The following is a 16,358-nucleotide window of genomic DNA, read 5'->3' as shown; positions in this document are numbered from 1 at the left end:
GAGTATGAACAACTAAGAGTATGTATGACTTTTTCGATGTTGGAAGAAAAAGGAAGAAAAAGGTGAGACAACAGTAGAAAAGGGAAAGAAAGAAAAGCAAGATTGAAGGGAAAGGAAAGAATAGGAATATGGAAAAAAATATGAAACAATATTGGTGGTCAAGAGTCAACCTTAATGGTTTACAATCAAAAAGTAAAAGAATGAAAGCCTGCACTATGATTCATCCCAGGTATATGCTGAAAGCGAGCTATCCATCAATTTCTCCAGAAATCAGCAGATTCAGTTAAGAAGAAAAGCAGTGAACCCCAATAGCACTATCGAATCCACTGTGTTCCAATCAAGTACAATTTTCAAAAGAGTAGAATAATTAAAGTTCAATAGAGAAACATCATATATTAAATATTTAATATATATAGAAGCGCATTAATCCTTTGAACAATCCTAGAATGATTATTTCTGTTCTGTTCAATATATTTGTTTTTATTGAGGTAACATTGGTTCAAAACATTATATAAATTTCAGGTGTATATCATTTTATTTCAAGTTCTTTGTAGACTACAATATGTTCACCGCCCAAAGACTAATTTCCATGTCACTGTACACATATGCCCAATTACCTGTTTCACTTTCCTCCCTCCTCTCTTCTGTTACAATTACTTCTGTTTACCTAAATGCTTTGGATTAGTTTTACAGTCTTAAATGCAAGAAATGATCAAGTTTTAAATGTAGCAAATAAAGAAAAAAAATTGATATTTTTTAACAAGTTGGAAAGGCATCTGGAGATTAAAGCTCATTTTTATCTGTGTGATATGGCTTTGATTATGGAGCAAGACTGGGAGAAAGTCTTTCTCCGAGGTCATTAACGTTTTTCATCATTCTCTTTAAATAGACCTTATAAGAAGTAGAGAAAAGAGCATTCGTTGCCAAAGATATTATGAAATGGCGGATTTCAGTAGGAGAGAGACAGAACCAGAAATAATAATGATTGACTTCTACTAGCTTTTGAGTTTGGGGGGTCAGGAATTCTCTGGTACTAATTATTCATAAGGTAATTCCTAAGGTATCACTCCTACTTTATTTTGGACAGGTGTATCCAAATTATCTTAGAAGAGATAGGAAAACAAATCAAAACTCAAGCCTTGGACAATACTAGTGAGATTTTCTTTATTCTAAAACTAATTTAAAACTTCTGCAGAAAAAGAGAATTCAATCAAATTTCTTTATTTTGAATACCTGTAAAATAATTGCAAGACAGTGTTCCTAGAAATAAGGGGAGGATAAAATTATTAAGCTGATGATAAGATAATAAAATACATCCATATATGACTATGAGATAGTGTGGGATGATTGTGAAGAAGAAAATGCCAATAATTTCAAAAGAAATTGAGGCATTATGATGTTTGAAATACTCAGAAAGTGGAGGAAGGAATTCATTGAGATGGGTCTTGATTCAAGGAGAAAGAATTCTTCTAGGACTCATGGAATGGACAATGGAAGAACAATTGCCAAGCTTATTCTAGATGAAAAGCAAGCAACACAATTTGTACTTGTCAAAAACTGCTGTGATTTGAGCTGAAGGGCTCTCTCAGTGAGTATAGTATATATATATATTTTAATTTAGAAGGAAAAACTAGAGGAAATGAGCATGTAAAAAAAGCAGAGGGATGCACTTCAGTCTGAATTTGAATTAATACTATTACCATTACTATAATTACTACTATTATTTTGTACTATATAAGAAAAGGCACACCTGTAAATGACTTTTCTATCAACTCTGTTATACAGACCTGAGGAAACATAGCCCTCTAGTTTCCCAAAAGCTGGATGTCCCAGGCACAATGTTGCTGCAAAGGGATAGCTGAGCACAGAGTTCAGCCAGAGTTGTAAGCACAAACTTGACAGATCTTGAGGGGAAGTGGCCTCAGCTGTACAAAATTCCTAAAGATTATCTAAGACTCTGTGCAATCCTATCCCAACCTAAAACTAAAGAAATTATTTACATCTGTGATTTAGTTTGAGGGACAACTTCTAAGCCCCTTTAATCCAAACTATTCCCAGTTGCCCCAGTGGCTTAGTGGTTAAGTTCAGTTGCACTTCTTCAGCAGCCCAGAGTACCCAGGCCCAGATCCTGGGCACAGACTTAAGTACCACTCATCAAGCCGTGCTGAGGCAGCATCCCACATACAAAAGGGGGTTGACCCTGTGGCCCAGTGATTAAAATTCCATACGCTCCACTTCAGCGACCCAGGTTTTGAGGGTTTGGATCCTGGGTGTGGACCTATTCCACTCATCAGCCATGCTGTGGAGGTATGTGACATACAATACAGAGGAAGATTGGCACAGATGTTAGCTCAGGGCTAATCTTCCTCAAGCAAAAAAAGAGGAGGATTGGCAATGATGTTATCTCATGGTAACTTTTCCTCAAAAAAAAAAAAACAAAGAGAAACAAAACAAAAATTATTCCATATATACATTTCCACATGTACATTCCAGTGACCCCACTACAGTGCCTGAAATTCCACCATTGAAGATTCATCCATTTAAATTAAATATTGTCCTCTTCCTAAACCCTAAAGTATCTTTCAGTGATGACCTCTTCCAGAAATATTTAATTCATCCTATGCTGGAGAACTAATATATACTAGCATGAAAGTTGAAAGATTAAAAAGATGCATGCAGGAATGCTGAAATTAAAGGGCAGATTTTCTTCTTTTTTTCACTTAACAGACAAAGCTTTAAAATACCAAGGCAAAATAATTCTTAGATAATCCTCAATCACTGAGTTTGAAGATAACAAAATTACCCCACACTTCCCCTCCCCTCCTTTCAAATCAAATAGATCTTGCTTTGTCTCCAGTAGTTTAATACTTTACCTTCTCTTTTTTCTGCCTCCTTATCAGAGTTTTATGGCTATTGCATGCTGACAGAATTGGTTTATTTCATGGTGGAAATAACTTGGAAATAACTGTTAATATGATAGATGATAGTGAAATTGAAATTGTCTTATTTCACAAATTGGATAACAGAAGCCCCATGAAGACAAATTATTTATCTAGAGTTACAGCACCGTTATCTCAGAATTAGGTTTGTATCTGGTCCTCTTTCTACTACACCATACCACCTCTTGACTATAAGAGCTTGATACCAAATAGGGGACCATAAATTCATGTACAGAAAGATCTGAGTTTCATAGGAAGAAGAAGCTGAAGAGGTCATCTAGTTTCAACTACTTGAACATTCATGGCAGTATTCAGAATTAAAAATGCAGAAATATGTTTACATTTCTGAGTCAAAGATAAGAAGAATCTTTCCAGATATATAAATGTAACCATATCACCAAGCAGGGAAATTGTTTCAAAATTACATTGAGGGGCCGGCCCGGTGGCGCAGGGGTTAAGTTCACAGCTCCGCTTCTCAGCAGCCCGGGGTTCGCCCGAGTGTGGACATGGCACCACTTGGCCCGCCATGCTGTGGTAGGCATCCCACATATAAAGTAGAGGAAGATGGGCACAGATGTTAGCTCAGGGTCAGTCTTCCTCAGCAAAAAGAGGAGGACTGGCAGTAGTTAGTTCAGGGCTAATCTTCCTCAAAAAAAAAAATTACATTGAGTGCCTTATACAGAATAAGAACTAAGTAAATTTTTAGAAACAAACAGATGAAAAGGCCTTAATTAAAGGTGAGGGAGGTGAGACTTTTGATTAGATGTGTGACTAGGGGATTTACTTTATCTCACTGGACTTTGATTCCTCTTCTGAACTGAATGAATGGACTATCATAGGGAAGTAACGGGATCACAATATATGTACTTCAGTTTCTTTAAGTATGCATGATAATAAGCAGTATGAATGCATTGTTCCATTTTCAACTACTGTGATTATCTGATTGTTTTGAGTTAGGAGTAAATGCTGGTGGTCCACCATTATGTTTTTCTTTCAGGTAATTTAATTGTCTCTTGAGAACTTGGCCTCCTAGACTAATTCCAGGAGAAAAATTAACGATGTAACAGAATTCATTTTCTTGGGTCTTTCTCAGAACCTAGATATTGAAGAAGTTTGTTTTGTGGTGTTTTCTTTCTTCTTCATGGTCATTCTTCTTGGAAACCACCTTAGCATGTTGACAATTTATGTGGGCAACTTTTTCAAGTCTCTTATATATTTCTTTCTCAATTACTTGTCTTTTGTGAACATTTGTTACTCTTCAATCACAGCTCCTAAGATGCTTGTTGGCCTATTAGCCAAGAGAAAAACTATCTCCTATGTGGGGTGCATGTTGTAATTCTTTGGGGGACATTTCTTTGATTGCAATTGAGATCTTCATCCTTACTGTAATGGCCTATGATGGTTGTGTGGCTATTTGTAAACCCCCGTACTATGTTACCGTCATGGACCAAGACAGATGCAGTAAAATGTTGCCAGGTGCCTAGGTAGTTGGGTTCTTATACACTATTATCCCAGTAGCTGTGGTAGTCCAACTATCCTTTTGTGGACCCAATAAGGTTGATCACTACTTTTGTGATGTCCACCCTGTGCTGAAACTTGCCTGCACAGACACATATGTTGTTGGTGGTGTTGTGACAGCCAACAGTGGTACCATTATGGGGGAGTTTTGTTATCTTGCTAACCTCTTTACACCATAATCATTGATGTCCCTGAAAAAGCAGTCTTCAGAAAGCAGGTGCAAAGCTCCACACTGTGGGATCCTGTGACTCCCACAATGCCATGGTATCATTTTTTTGGTCCCTGTACATTCATGTTTATGCACCCTGGGACTACCTTTTCAGAGGATAAGATGGTGGCTGCATTTAACACCATTATGATTGCCATGTTAAGTTACCTGATTTTAACACTGAGAAATGCAGAAGTAAAGAATGCAGTGAGGAAACTGTGGGGCAGGAAGGTTTTCTAGAGGGCTAATGATAAATAGGTGGAAGTAACAACTTAATCTGGATGATCTTAAATTTTCTCACCTATACAATGAAGACAATGAAAACAATCTCACAAGTTATTTTTTTGAAGTACAAATGAGAGAATAACACATTCTACAGATATAAAGTATTAGTTATTATATTTGTTCTAATATTTCATAATCACGTAATTCCCTGAAATATCTAGGCTAGAGAAATCTTATGAAACACAGAAGCACAGCATGGTCATACTCCTCATTATTATTTTCTTCTCCCCATTTGTGCATTTTTTATCATTTTCCTTAAAGAATGAGAGTCTACTATGAAGTACTTATGGTTATTTTCTATATTTAAAACTGCAATTAGTACATACTAAGAACTCAATATGCACACACTGTATGAAAAATAATAGAGATCTGCGCTAAAGCATTCTGATGCAAGTCCTCCAATGCACAGTGAAAATTAAACCTAATAAGGCTGGAATGGGAGAGGAGGTGTATTCAGAATGTGAAAGAGATAAAACATAGACTCAAAAAACAAAAGACCTGTTCTCATTCTCTGGTATTGGGAAAGAAGTTTTTCCTTTCTTTAGAACTTGTTTTCTTTACCCAAAAAATAAGGAAATTGGGGGAAAAACCCTCTAAGATCACCAGTTTAATTGTAACATCCCATTAATATACTTCTGTAACTGACTTTAATCTTTACTTGTTGCTTATAGCCAGTGGTTCCTGTCATGTAAAGTGACTAACAAACAGGAAAAACTAAATAATCTGAATAAAAAGAAGGATACCTGTGATGAATAGCTGACTATCACTCAATCAACAGAGTAAATACAACTTTCTGAGATTCTTGGTTAGGAAACCAGATTTCCTCCAATGTTTGAACCAAGCAGCTTTACTGAATATGGGGAGTCTTTGATCACTGCCTCCTTGACTGACATCCCAATTTCCAGCTGTGGACTTCAGAGAGACTCATTCTGGAAAAAAAAAACATGACTTCCTTATGTGAATGTCACTTGCCCTGATGACACATCCCTCCTTCACTTTGTGAAACCTGAGCTTTATTTTTCTATAGCAAATCAATACATCACTGATTATATCTTTGCCATTGTTTTATTGTCTTTTCTACAAATCTGATTATTCAAGTTACTGCCCATACCTGGTTATGTGTTCATGGTTTGGGAGTGTGTATATGTGTGAGTGGGTGTATGTGTGCATGTACATTATGTGAAGGACTGTACATAGTACTTTAAAAGACGATCTCTGCTGTTGATGTATTCACAGAATTAAAGATAAGAAAAATCAAAAGGCAGCAAGATATCTGGATTAGATGTGATAATTAAGAAATCCTTGCCCTGGACCACACAAATCCCTGTTTATTGTCCCAGCTTGGACATATACTCACTGGATCCCTGTGGATCTCCCTTTGCCCAATTTTAAAATGGTGACTAGGTCATCACTAGGTTTCTCAAACTTGTCTGATTATTGAAATCAACTTGAGAAATTTTTGGACAGATACTAGTATCTATTCTAAGAGTTTCTGATCCAGTAGGCAAGAGTTAAATGGCATACAAAATTCTGCATTTTTAACAAGCTAATCTACTAATTTTTACATAGTCAGTGGCAGATCTGTGAACTGAAATTTGGAAACACTGGGACTAGATGATACTTGATGTTCTTAGATCACAAGAGGTCTATGAGTCAATGAAATCCAAAGAGCCCTATCTTTGGAGATATATCTATCTATCTATCTATCTCTCTCCCTCTCTCTCTCTCCCCCTATATATATATACACACATACATAGATACATATATAGATATATATATACATACATACCCCTATATATGTGTGTACACACACACACACACACACACACACATATATATATATGCCCCCATTGGTTCTGCTAACACAAAGAGAGCTAAACTTGAACTGAATTTAGAAAACTGTGAAAATAAATAAACGTTATCCATTTGAAACTTTTCTCTACAATATTCTTGCCTTTATGTCCTTGCACAAAAGTCTTGACTACCAAGGGATATTAGTGATATTGAAGGTCTGAAGTCTCTAAGAAGATAAAAGCTAACAGATTTATTACTCTCCAAGATCAAGAAGTGGAACATATAAAATATTACTCAACTTTCTACCAGTGACTTTATAAACATAATCCTGTTCACAAATTTCCTCAGAGTCAATCCCAATCAGAGGAGCTTAGAGAGTTTCCTCTTCATTCCTTGGCAAGAAATGGCCAAGAATCATGAGAACTCAGACTCTTCCTAGTTTCAATGGGGATGAGTCTGGTCAACAACACCATTATATTTCATTTGTGTATGATCACAACATTGTCTACCAGCTTTATACTTTTATAACCTTGCTGCTGTATGATAGCTGGTGTGACTTTGATTATAACCTTCACTGATAAAAATAAATGACAACCTTTCTCATTTCCCAGATGAATAAATTAGTTTATTTTATAGTGGAGAACAATAAAAGTATGTCACTTTGTATCTCTAAACAGTGATTATACTTCTGTCCCTGGAGTAGCATAAAATATTTTAAACATATTTCCATGTACTTCTCATTGAATATGTAAAGAGAGTTTTACGTCCCTCAGCATGTTATCCATTTCTCATTTAAAAATATCCAGGATATTAAAATATTTACCACATGTCAGAGCCTACAGAATTTCACTGCTTTTTATAGTGACTGAGTGGGAATGCCTCATTTTAACAGTGTTGTGATGTGTCCAGTTCTTTCATGGTGACCAGTTTTGTTTTGTTTTGAGGTATAATGCAACTTCATAACTTTATTCAAATCTTCACAATAGTCTTTAGTATACATTTTTTGCATGAATAATCTACAAGTTAAGCGTGCCACAGGGTAGAGAGAGACATACAAGGCTGAACTTCAGTAATGGTCAATGGCACCATCAAACATCACATGTACAGAAAATTAAATTTTAACTTCAGCAAAGGCTAAGGTAACCCTTCTATTTTATGCATAAAAAAATAAGAACTACATAAAATATATCTGAACCTACTTTGAAGTCTGGAATTAAACCCCATCAACCTCAACCTAGTTCAGCGGTCCCCCAGCTTACCCAAAGACACATAAGTGACAATTAAATGCTTAATGTGTAAGCCACGAATTTTGGGATGGCTTGTTACATGACATTATTGAGCTGGCTGATCCAAGAATTACATGGACAAACTGTAGAAGTGGTTATTCTGAGGCATATTCTTGAATTAATAAAACCTCCAATATATTTAGTGTAAGGTACTCTGAAAAGAGCTGTATAAAAGGCCAAGATAGAGAAAATGGACATGAGGGACAGAAGTTAATCTTGGTTATGTACATAAAAGACTCATTCTAAATACCTAATTTTGCAACCAGTCTTCCATGATTTCATTCATTGATAACTCATAGGAGGAGAAAGACATAATACTAACCACACTTGAGTAGATCCGTGTTCACCCCTCTTTTGTTAATAAATTATAAGAAAAGAGTTAACAAAAGATAAATATGAGCCATATTCATACAGATATCTGAAAGATCTCTCTTCTTTTGGGAGAAACCAAACAGTGAATTTGTCACAATAAGCAAATTTAATTCATTCCTGGAGAATGTAGCCTACATATGCATCAATAACAGCCTTATTAAACATAAACACCAAGGGGCCTGCATGGGGGCATAGTGCTTAAGTCTGTGTGCTCCACTTTGGTGGCCCAGGGATTGTAAGTTCGGCTCCTGGGCATGGACCTACACATAGCTTATCAAGCCACACAGTGGCAGGCATCCCAGGTATAAAGTAGAGGAAGATGGGCACGGATGTTAGCTAAGGGCCAATCTTCCTCAGCAAAAAGAGGAGGATTGGTCGTGGATGTTAGTTTAGGGCTAATCTTCCTCAAAAAATTAAGTAAATAAATAAACACCAGAATTAAACACCTCCTCATGCAGCTATAGACTTTTCCGTTCTCCCTCAACTTTCTGAGTTGCATAACCCCACCAGGAGGTAATTGCCAAGAAGAGGTCAACATGAAATATAAACCCTGACTTGATCTACTATTGTCTTTCTTACGTCCTTTTCAATACATTTTATTATTTTTCTTTCCCCGTTATGTTCTAAGTTATCTCATTTTTCAGGCAGTAAACATGTCAGGGTCTTTTTGGAAGAAAAAAACTATTGCTGAAATCTTCAACCTACAGTTAATTTCTGCAAATGCACGCCTCACTTTAAAACCTGAATTCCTCTTGAACAAGGGACAGTAATCCTTTAAGGATATACAGTACAATTTCTTAGTGGGGACTACAGTGAAGAGGATGGAGCACCAAAAAACAATAGGAATGCGTCTCATATTTGAATACTTGGTGTATTCACCTACCCTGTAGGCCTCAGCTCCTCAGGTGTATGTTGTGCTAGTGGAGAACCCTAGATGACATCAGAGTCCCTTCCAATCCCAAAAGCTTGAAGATTCTTCTATAAATTAAGGAAACATCTCCATGTACCCAAGATGATCTTGGCTTATGCCCCAGTTTTCAGTTGGTTTTAACTGCTTCTTAGTCTAATATTCTTTATTTCTCCCTAGTATTGAGGGCCTGCCTGAGTAGAAATGAGACAGATTTGCATAGTTTGAATTGTAGAACAAAACATCAAAATATGCTACTTAGTATAAGGAGCAGTGAGGGTTAACAAAATGCACCCCAGGAGCATCCTTTTATTCAGCTATGTGCCTTCTTAAGCTCAGGGCCTTTCACAGGATGGAAGATTTTCTGCATTGCACATTTACATAGAGTGTTAAGTTGTATACTAATGAAGGCTTTTTAAATGAGATAATAAATACAGTCATGAACTACACTTACAGTATTAAAAAAAGATGCTCATCATCCAATTTGAAATTTCTAGTTACAGTTGTCTCTCAGTAAGCATGGTGGATTTGTTCCAGGACACCACGATCCCAAATTCCAAGAATGCTGAAGTCCCTCATATAAAATGGTGTAGTTATTTGGATATAACGTATGCACATCCTCCTGTATACTTTACATCATCTCTAGATTACTTATAACACCTGACACAAAATAAATATTATGTAAGTAGTTATTATACTGTATTATTCAGGAAATAATGACAAGAAAAGAAGTCTGTACATGTTCAGTACAGATGCAACCATCTTAGGCCTTTGGATCCGTGGTTGGTTGAATCCACAGATGAGATCCTACAAATATAGAGGGCAGACTGTACTGTAATACACCGTAACACAGGGCACTAAGAATTAATGACAATAACTTCCATTAGTATAGTATGAATAGCATAATCACATTGCATTGCATAACTTTAGAAGCATGATTGGTTAATGTAAAGAATTAAAATATACAACCCTTGGAAAATTTTTGTCATTTTTTTTATTGCAGTGGAAAACTCAAACATATGAAAGTGCTTAGGACCTCTTTTGGTGAGAGGTGTCTCAGTCAATGTATCCATTTCTTAAGCAGGGCACAACTGCCAACCACACGGTCTTTACAATTTGCCATGATAAAAGTGCTATAATGCCCACTGTGTCAGAGATCACAAAAAACAGAAGGATCCAAAATGTCAGACATAAATTCCAGACTGTCAGAACTGGAAAAGACCTGGAGATAATCTGATCCACTCCCCTTCTCTACAGTCTCAGAAAAGTAACAAAAAGTGGTTGAGGGGCCTTCTCTCTTTAAGGCTTCCAACTTTTGGTGACTACACACCACTCCACTGTACCTGCTGTATTTGATGACATTAATGATTCTGTGGATAGAACAGCATTTGCCAAAGGGCTTGAACACCAGAGGCTTCATTTCCCTTCAAACAGTTTCTCTCTGCACCACACTCTCCTCATGGCATTCTTCATGTCTTCGTTTCTCAGTGTGTAGATAAGAGGGTTGAACATGGGGGCAATCATGGTGTAAAATAGGGCAAAAATCTTGTCATTACTGACAGAATAAGCTGTGGGGGCATAGGTGAAGATGAGGGGCAAGAAGAACATGAACACGACAGTGATGTGGGAGCCACAGGTGGAGAGGGCTTTGCGGCGGTCCTCGGAGGAATGGGTCCTCAGGGTGGACAGGATGATGATGTAAGAAATGACCAAGGTAACAAAGGTCAAAATGGACAATACCCCTGTAGTGGAAATGATTGCAATGACTAACAAGCTGGTGTCCATACAGGCCAGCTTCAGCAAGGGGAATACATCACAGAAGTAGTGGTCTATCTGATTGGGGCCACAGAAGGGAAGCTCAATAATAATCAATACTTGCATGAATGAATGGATAAATGCTCCGATAATAGAGGCCATCACAAGGACATAGCATACCTGTCTGCTCATGATGACCATATAGTGAAGGGGTCTGCAGATGGCTGCATAGCGGTCATAGGCCATGGCCACCAAGATGAAGACCTCTGTGGCGCCAAAGAAGTGGGCGTAAAACATCTGGGACATGCAACCGTTGTAGGAGATGGCGTTCTGCTGGGCCAGTAAGTCTGTGATCAGTTTGGGGGCCACCGCGGAGGTGAAGCAGACATCCATGAGGGACAAGTAGCTGAGGAAAAAGTACATAGGCTGCTCACTGAGGCGGCTGACCCTGATGGTGAGAAGAATGAGCAGGTTTCCTGAGAGAATTGTGATATAGCAAAGAGAGAACAGGACAAAGCAGGCAACCTTTGCAGCCTCATCACTAAAAAGTCCTAGGAGGATAAATTCTGTGATATTCTCGTGTCCCATTGCTTCTGTGGGTTTGATCACGTAGAGAGAGAAGTTAATATACCTGAAACACTCAACCTTTTGAAATTATTGATTTATTTTGAAACTCATTCATTTATTGAATAAATATATATTGATTTTTTATTACAATGTAATCACTATAATAGGTGCTAAGGTTACAGCAGTGTACAAAATACAATCTCAATACATACAATCTCTACCCATAGCTAGAGTACAGTTCAGTAGAGCCGACATACAGTAACAATAATAGCACAAATCATCAATTAATTACAATTTTGCTGAGTTCCAAAGTCTCTCACTTGCCATGAATAACAAGATGAATACTTAAAAGATGAAGCATTCTTTTTCAGGTCAATTTTGGGATGCAATTTCAGTATTATACTTTGAGTGATTTTTGAATCTCTGGTATGTAGAATTGAAGTATATTATAAAACTATGACAATTAAAGAGTTTTTGGTGAAGCCAGATTGCTGAACTTGAAAAAAGTCAATAAATAAACACATAAATATACTGGAATTTATCCTCTATTTAAGTTGAAATTTCAAATTGATGTGAAATAATGAACTTCTCAGTAACTGATATTAAGACTTTGAAGCTCCCTCTGGATGGAAAAAAAAAAAAAAGACACCTCACAAGGCACAGAAAATTATATTCTAGACGATTGGAAGATACAAATGTATCAAGCAAAACCAGAAAAATATTTGAGAAATAATTAGAATGCTTTTATATCATCAAGTAGGGAAAATTTTTTAAGTGAAGCACAAAAAGAAAACTCATAAAGAAACAATATAATACATTTAAAATTTCTGTATGACAAAATTCCATATGAAGAAAGTATTTTAAAAAGTAACAAATTGAGAGTAAATATAAATCCTACAAATCAATAATGTAAAAATAAGTAACTCAGTTTTCTAAAAGAGCAAAACACTTGACTAGGCGAAACAAAGAAAGGAAATTAATAAGTAGCAAAAAACATATATGAATATGCTCAACCTCATCAGAATCGGATTAAAAAACAATGAGATACTATTCCTACTCATCAGATTCATAAAAATACAATTAAAAAGCCTGTTCATATAACATTTTTGTCAGTGACCCAGTGAAACTACCACAGAAAGCATACAAAAATATATTGATTGCAGACATTCAAATTTGGAAAATGGAAATGATCTAAATTCCTGCCCATAGGATGGAAATAGTGTGTGATATGTTCTCGTTATGGAAAACTAGGCAGAAATTTAACTGTTGGATCCATATGACACATCTACTATGATACAAATCATTGATATATTTTCAAGTAAAAATATAATAAAGTGTGCAAAGATAATAACAGTAAAATAACTTGTGTTTAAAAAATCACACCCACAGAACATCACGTAGTTTCCATGAGAACCTCTGTGCTTATAAATTAATAGGAAAATGTGTAGAAGAAAAGATTTGCTTCTCAGAGACAAAAGGGGTGATGGTCAAAGGGGATTTTAGTGCTGCACAATATTTTGATTTCTTTATTAAACTGATTATATTCAGTATTACTTCTGTAATTAAAGTTAATTTAAAACTAATTACTTTGTAATATGGTTTAAGAAGAATATAACATATAATGAATGAAATTAAACAAAATAAAATATAAACCATAATCCTTTACTGGAATTCAGTCAACTCATATAACTTACCACGTTGTTTCCTCTATTACTTTAGTAAATGTAGACATAGATGCTATTCTCCAAGAATTATAAGTTGTCAATTGTAGTAAAAAATGTAACCATAACTAGACACACAGATTTCTTACCCCCTCCCACTCCTCCAGGAGGAAATATTTGATATATCTGAAATAGAAAACTCATCTATCTCTGCATCTACATTTATACCAAAATCAGAGTGGTGTTTTCCACCTATCTCTGGATTTGATTTTTATATCTGCTTTAAAAATCTAGTTGTACTTTCATAATTCTGATAGGATTTAAATAAATGCCAAGATGATCTGTTAAATCTAACAGCTGTTATCATTAAAGACTCAAGTTTATAATTTGCTCTTTTTCATGGCCTTATTTTGCTGAACTAATACTGGCTCTTATTATAGCTTTAATGGAAAGAAACAATAAATTTGTAACAGAGGATGCTGAACAATCACGATCTGCTACACGAAAGGATAACAGCCTCTGATATGTATGGACTCAATAGAAATGCCATATTTAAAACTTATTATCTGAAATCGTCACCTCTGCTGCAACAAGTTCATTAATAAAATCTACACTGGACAGCATCATAAAAGGGATAGTCAGGACACAATGTTCATCCTGCTTTACCACAACCTCTAAAAAGGAAGAAAACAGGGGAAAAAATACTCAACCCCTCATTTTCAGGATCATCTTGGTTTCTGTAGTCTCACAGAAAATGTTTCTTAGGAAACAGGACTGACTAGTCTCTAGTTCCTAAATTAAAATTGTCAAATCGTCAATGGTATCTTCAAAGGAGACAAGTTATAATGGGTGGATGAGAGTGCTTGAGTTTTAGTAAGTTGACTCCAATATATGGTCCACTACCTCACTGTTGATAATCTTAGGCAAGCTACTTACTCTCTGAGCCTTGTTTTTTTCCATCTGTAAACTACTGATGATAATAGTACCTACCACATATGATTCTTCTGAGAATCAAAATTAAAGATCAGTATACAACATTAAGGCACAGATATGTGCATCTAACACATTGCAAAAATTAACTAGATATTAATTTCTTTATTAGAAATTGTAAAAAGATTAATATTCTATAAATGTTTCACCATTTCTAAGACAAGTGGAGTTCAGGGACTAAATTTCCTCCAGTGAGTTTAAAACTCCACTGAATATAGATTTCTACAGATATGGTAAAGTATTTTGACACTAATCACTGCTGAAAATCCTAGACTTCTACCAGGACATGGGGTAGGTAATAGGATTTCCCATTTCTCAGGTAGGAGAAGTGAAATCAAGGTAAAAATTCATTTATGAAGACTTCTAGTATCCTACAAAAGATAATCTCTCTTTTATACTTAAGAATAACTGAATCAAACCCTTCAAGAAAATAATTATTTGATCCCTATATTTTACTTAGGTAATTTTGTACTTCTCTGTTTTTTTTTTTCAATTTTAATAATACACATATGATCTACCTTTGTTAAAGAAACAGCCATTCATTATATAATTTAAACTTCTCCAACTGCGGCCACTGAAATTTCCTTCTATACTACTCCTATCCATTTCAAATATCATGGATTTTTGCAAAGTATTACAGACCTATGACACACTGAGGCAAAAAGTGACAGTTCTGGTCCTGATTGGCCACTCCCTGATTATGTGATTTAGGAAAAAGTCTCTCAAATTCTATGGGTATCTATTTCATCTTAAGAAAAGGAAGAATTGTATTTTCATGGATTCCTCCAGCTGCAAAGAACTAATTTTTAATCACATGATTTATCAATTAATTTATCAAAATGATAAGTTATCAATTCCATAATTTTCTTACTATCTTTATTCTGCTTATTGCTTGTCTTATTCCATTATTTTATCTTTTTCAAACTTTCATGGTTTTTCATCATTGCTTTTCTAGCCTAAGTAGAGTACAAACATTTCACAATTTCTCTTAGCCTCCTGTACCAGCATCTAACAATCCCAAGTTAGGAACAGGATTTCAAGAGACCATTCCCATTGTCCATTTTCTATTAAAACAAAGTTCCTGGGGCTGGCCCTTTGGCTGAGTGGTTAAGTTCGTGTGCTCTGCTGCAGGTGGCCCAGTGTTTCGTTGGTTCAAATCCTGGGCACGGACCTGGCACTGCTCATCAAACCACGCTGAGGCAGCATCCCACATGCCACAACTAGAAGGACCCACAACGAAGAATATACAACTATGTACTGGGGGGCTTTGGGGAGAAAAAGGAAAAAAATAAATCTTTAAAAAAAAAAAAACAAAGTTCCTCAAGTTGTTTTGTAAACTACCAAAATGCAAATTGTGACATGAATTAGAAGGCAATAAAGGTTATAAAATAAATAGTTACCAAGCAGATATATTTTTATAATACATGTTCATGGAAAAATAATTTCCTTAAATAATAAGCACATAAGGATAGATGATTCTACATCTTTTCAAAGAGATAACTTCACATAGGCTCCAACATGCAAAAATTTTTAAAAAAGGAAACAAAAACCTAAGAACTCACATATTTAGTATCAGGCAGTTCCAGTCAGTATTTTAAGGGATATCCTTGTCTTCTTGAACTCATGACAGCAAATGAAAAAAAAAATCTATTACAAATAAAAATAATAAGAAAATCTCTTAGGGGAAAAAAGCAATGACAAAAGTCTCATGCCTTGTCCCTAACTTTTAAATTATATTTAAAATAAATATATTTTAAAAACTAACTCCGTGTATACTCAGAATGAGAATGAGAATTATATCACAAAACTGCAGGGAAAATGTCAAATGCCTCTGGCCTTTCTCTCTTTTCCCTTTGATGCAATAGTGAGCAGCCAGGCCTAAGTCCCTCACTGCACAGGAGTTGGGGACTCTTACAGAAGCTGCACTGAAAGTCAGGAGGAGTATTTAAAGGCACTGAAAGGACCTCGGTGTGATCTCAATGGCAATCCCTATGGTAATTCTTGGACAGGCTAGTCAAAATAAACTCTGGTGATTTTAATTTCCTATTGCTTTGGCTTTTCAAGTGTGGCTTTTTA

General features: G+C 35.8%; 1 protein-coding gene and 1 pseudogene across 1 annotated transcript; one reads left to right on the top strand and one right to left on the bottom strand.

Moving 5' to 3' along the window:
* Nucleotides 1-20: 20 nt before the first annotated feature.
* On the top strand, nucleotides 21-4,905 carry LOC139040636 (olfactory receptor 4S2-like; annotated as a pseudogene).
* Nucleotides 4,906-10,725: 5,820 nt separating this feature from the next.
* On the bottom strand, nucleotides 10,726-11,652 carry LOC139040635 (olfactory receptor 4P4-like). The gene has a single exon (XM_070487374.1). The coding sequence runs from the start codon at nucleotides 11,650-11,652 to the stop codon at nucleotides 10,726-10,728; it is 927 nt and encodes a 308-aa protein (XP_070343475.1).
* Nucleotides 11,653-16,358: the final 4,706 nt, after the last annotated feature.

Source organism: Equus asinus, chromosome 17, assembly GCF_041296235.1.
Source record: "Equus asinus isolate D_3611 breed Donkey chromosome 17, EquAss-T2T_v2, whole genome shotgun sequence".
NCBI classification, from domain to species: Eukaryota; Metazoa; Chordata; class Mammalia; order Perissodactyla; family Equidae; genus Equus; species Equus asinus.
This window is presented reverse-complemented; position numbering and strand designations above follow the sequence as displayed.

Bases quoted from the DNA above. Each gene is read 5' to 3' on its own strand.
- LOC139040635 (XM_070487374.1), bottom strand. From the start codon at position 11,652: ATGGGACACGAGAATATCACAGAATTTATCCTCCTAGGACTTTTTAGT.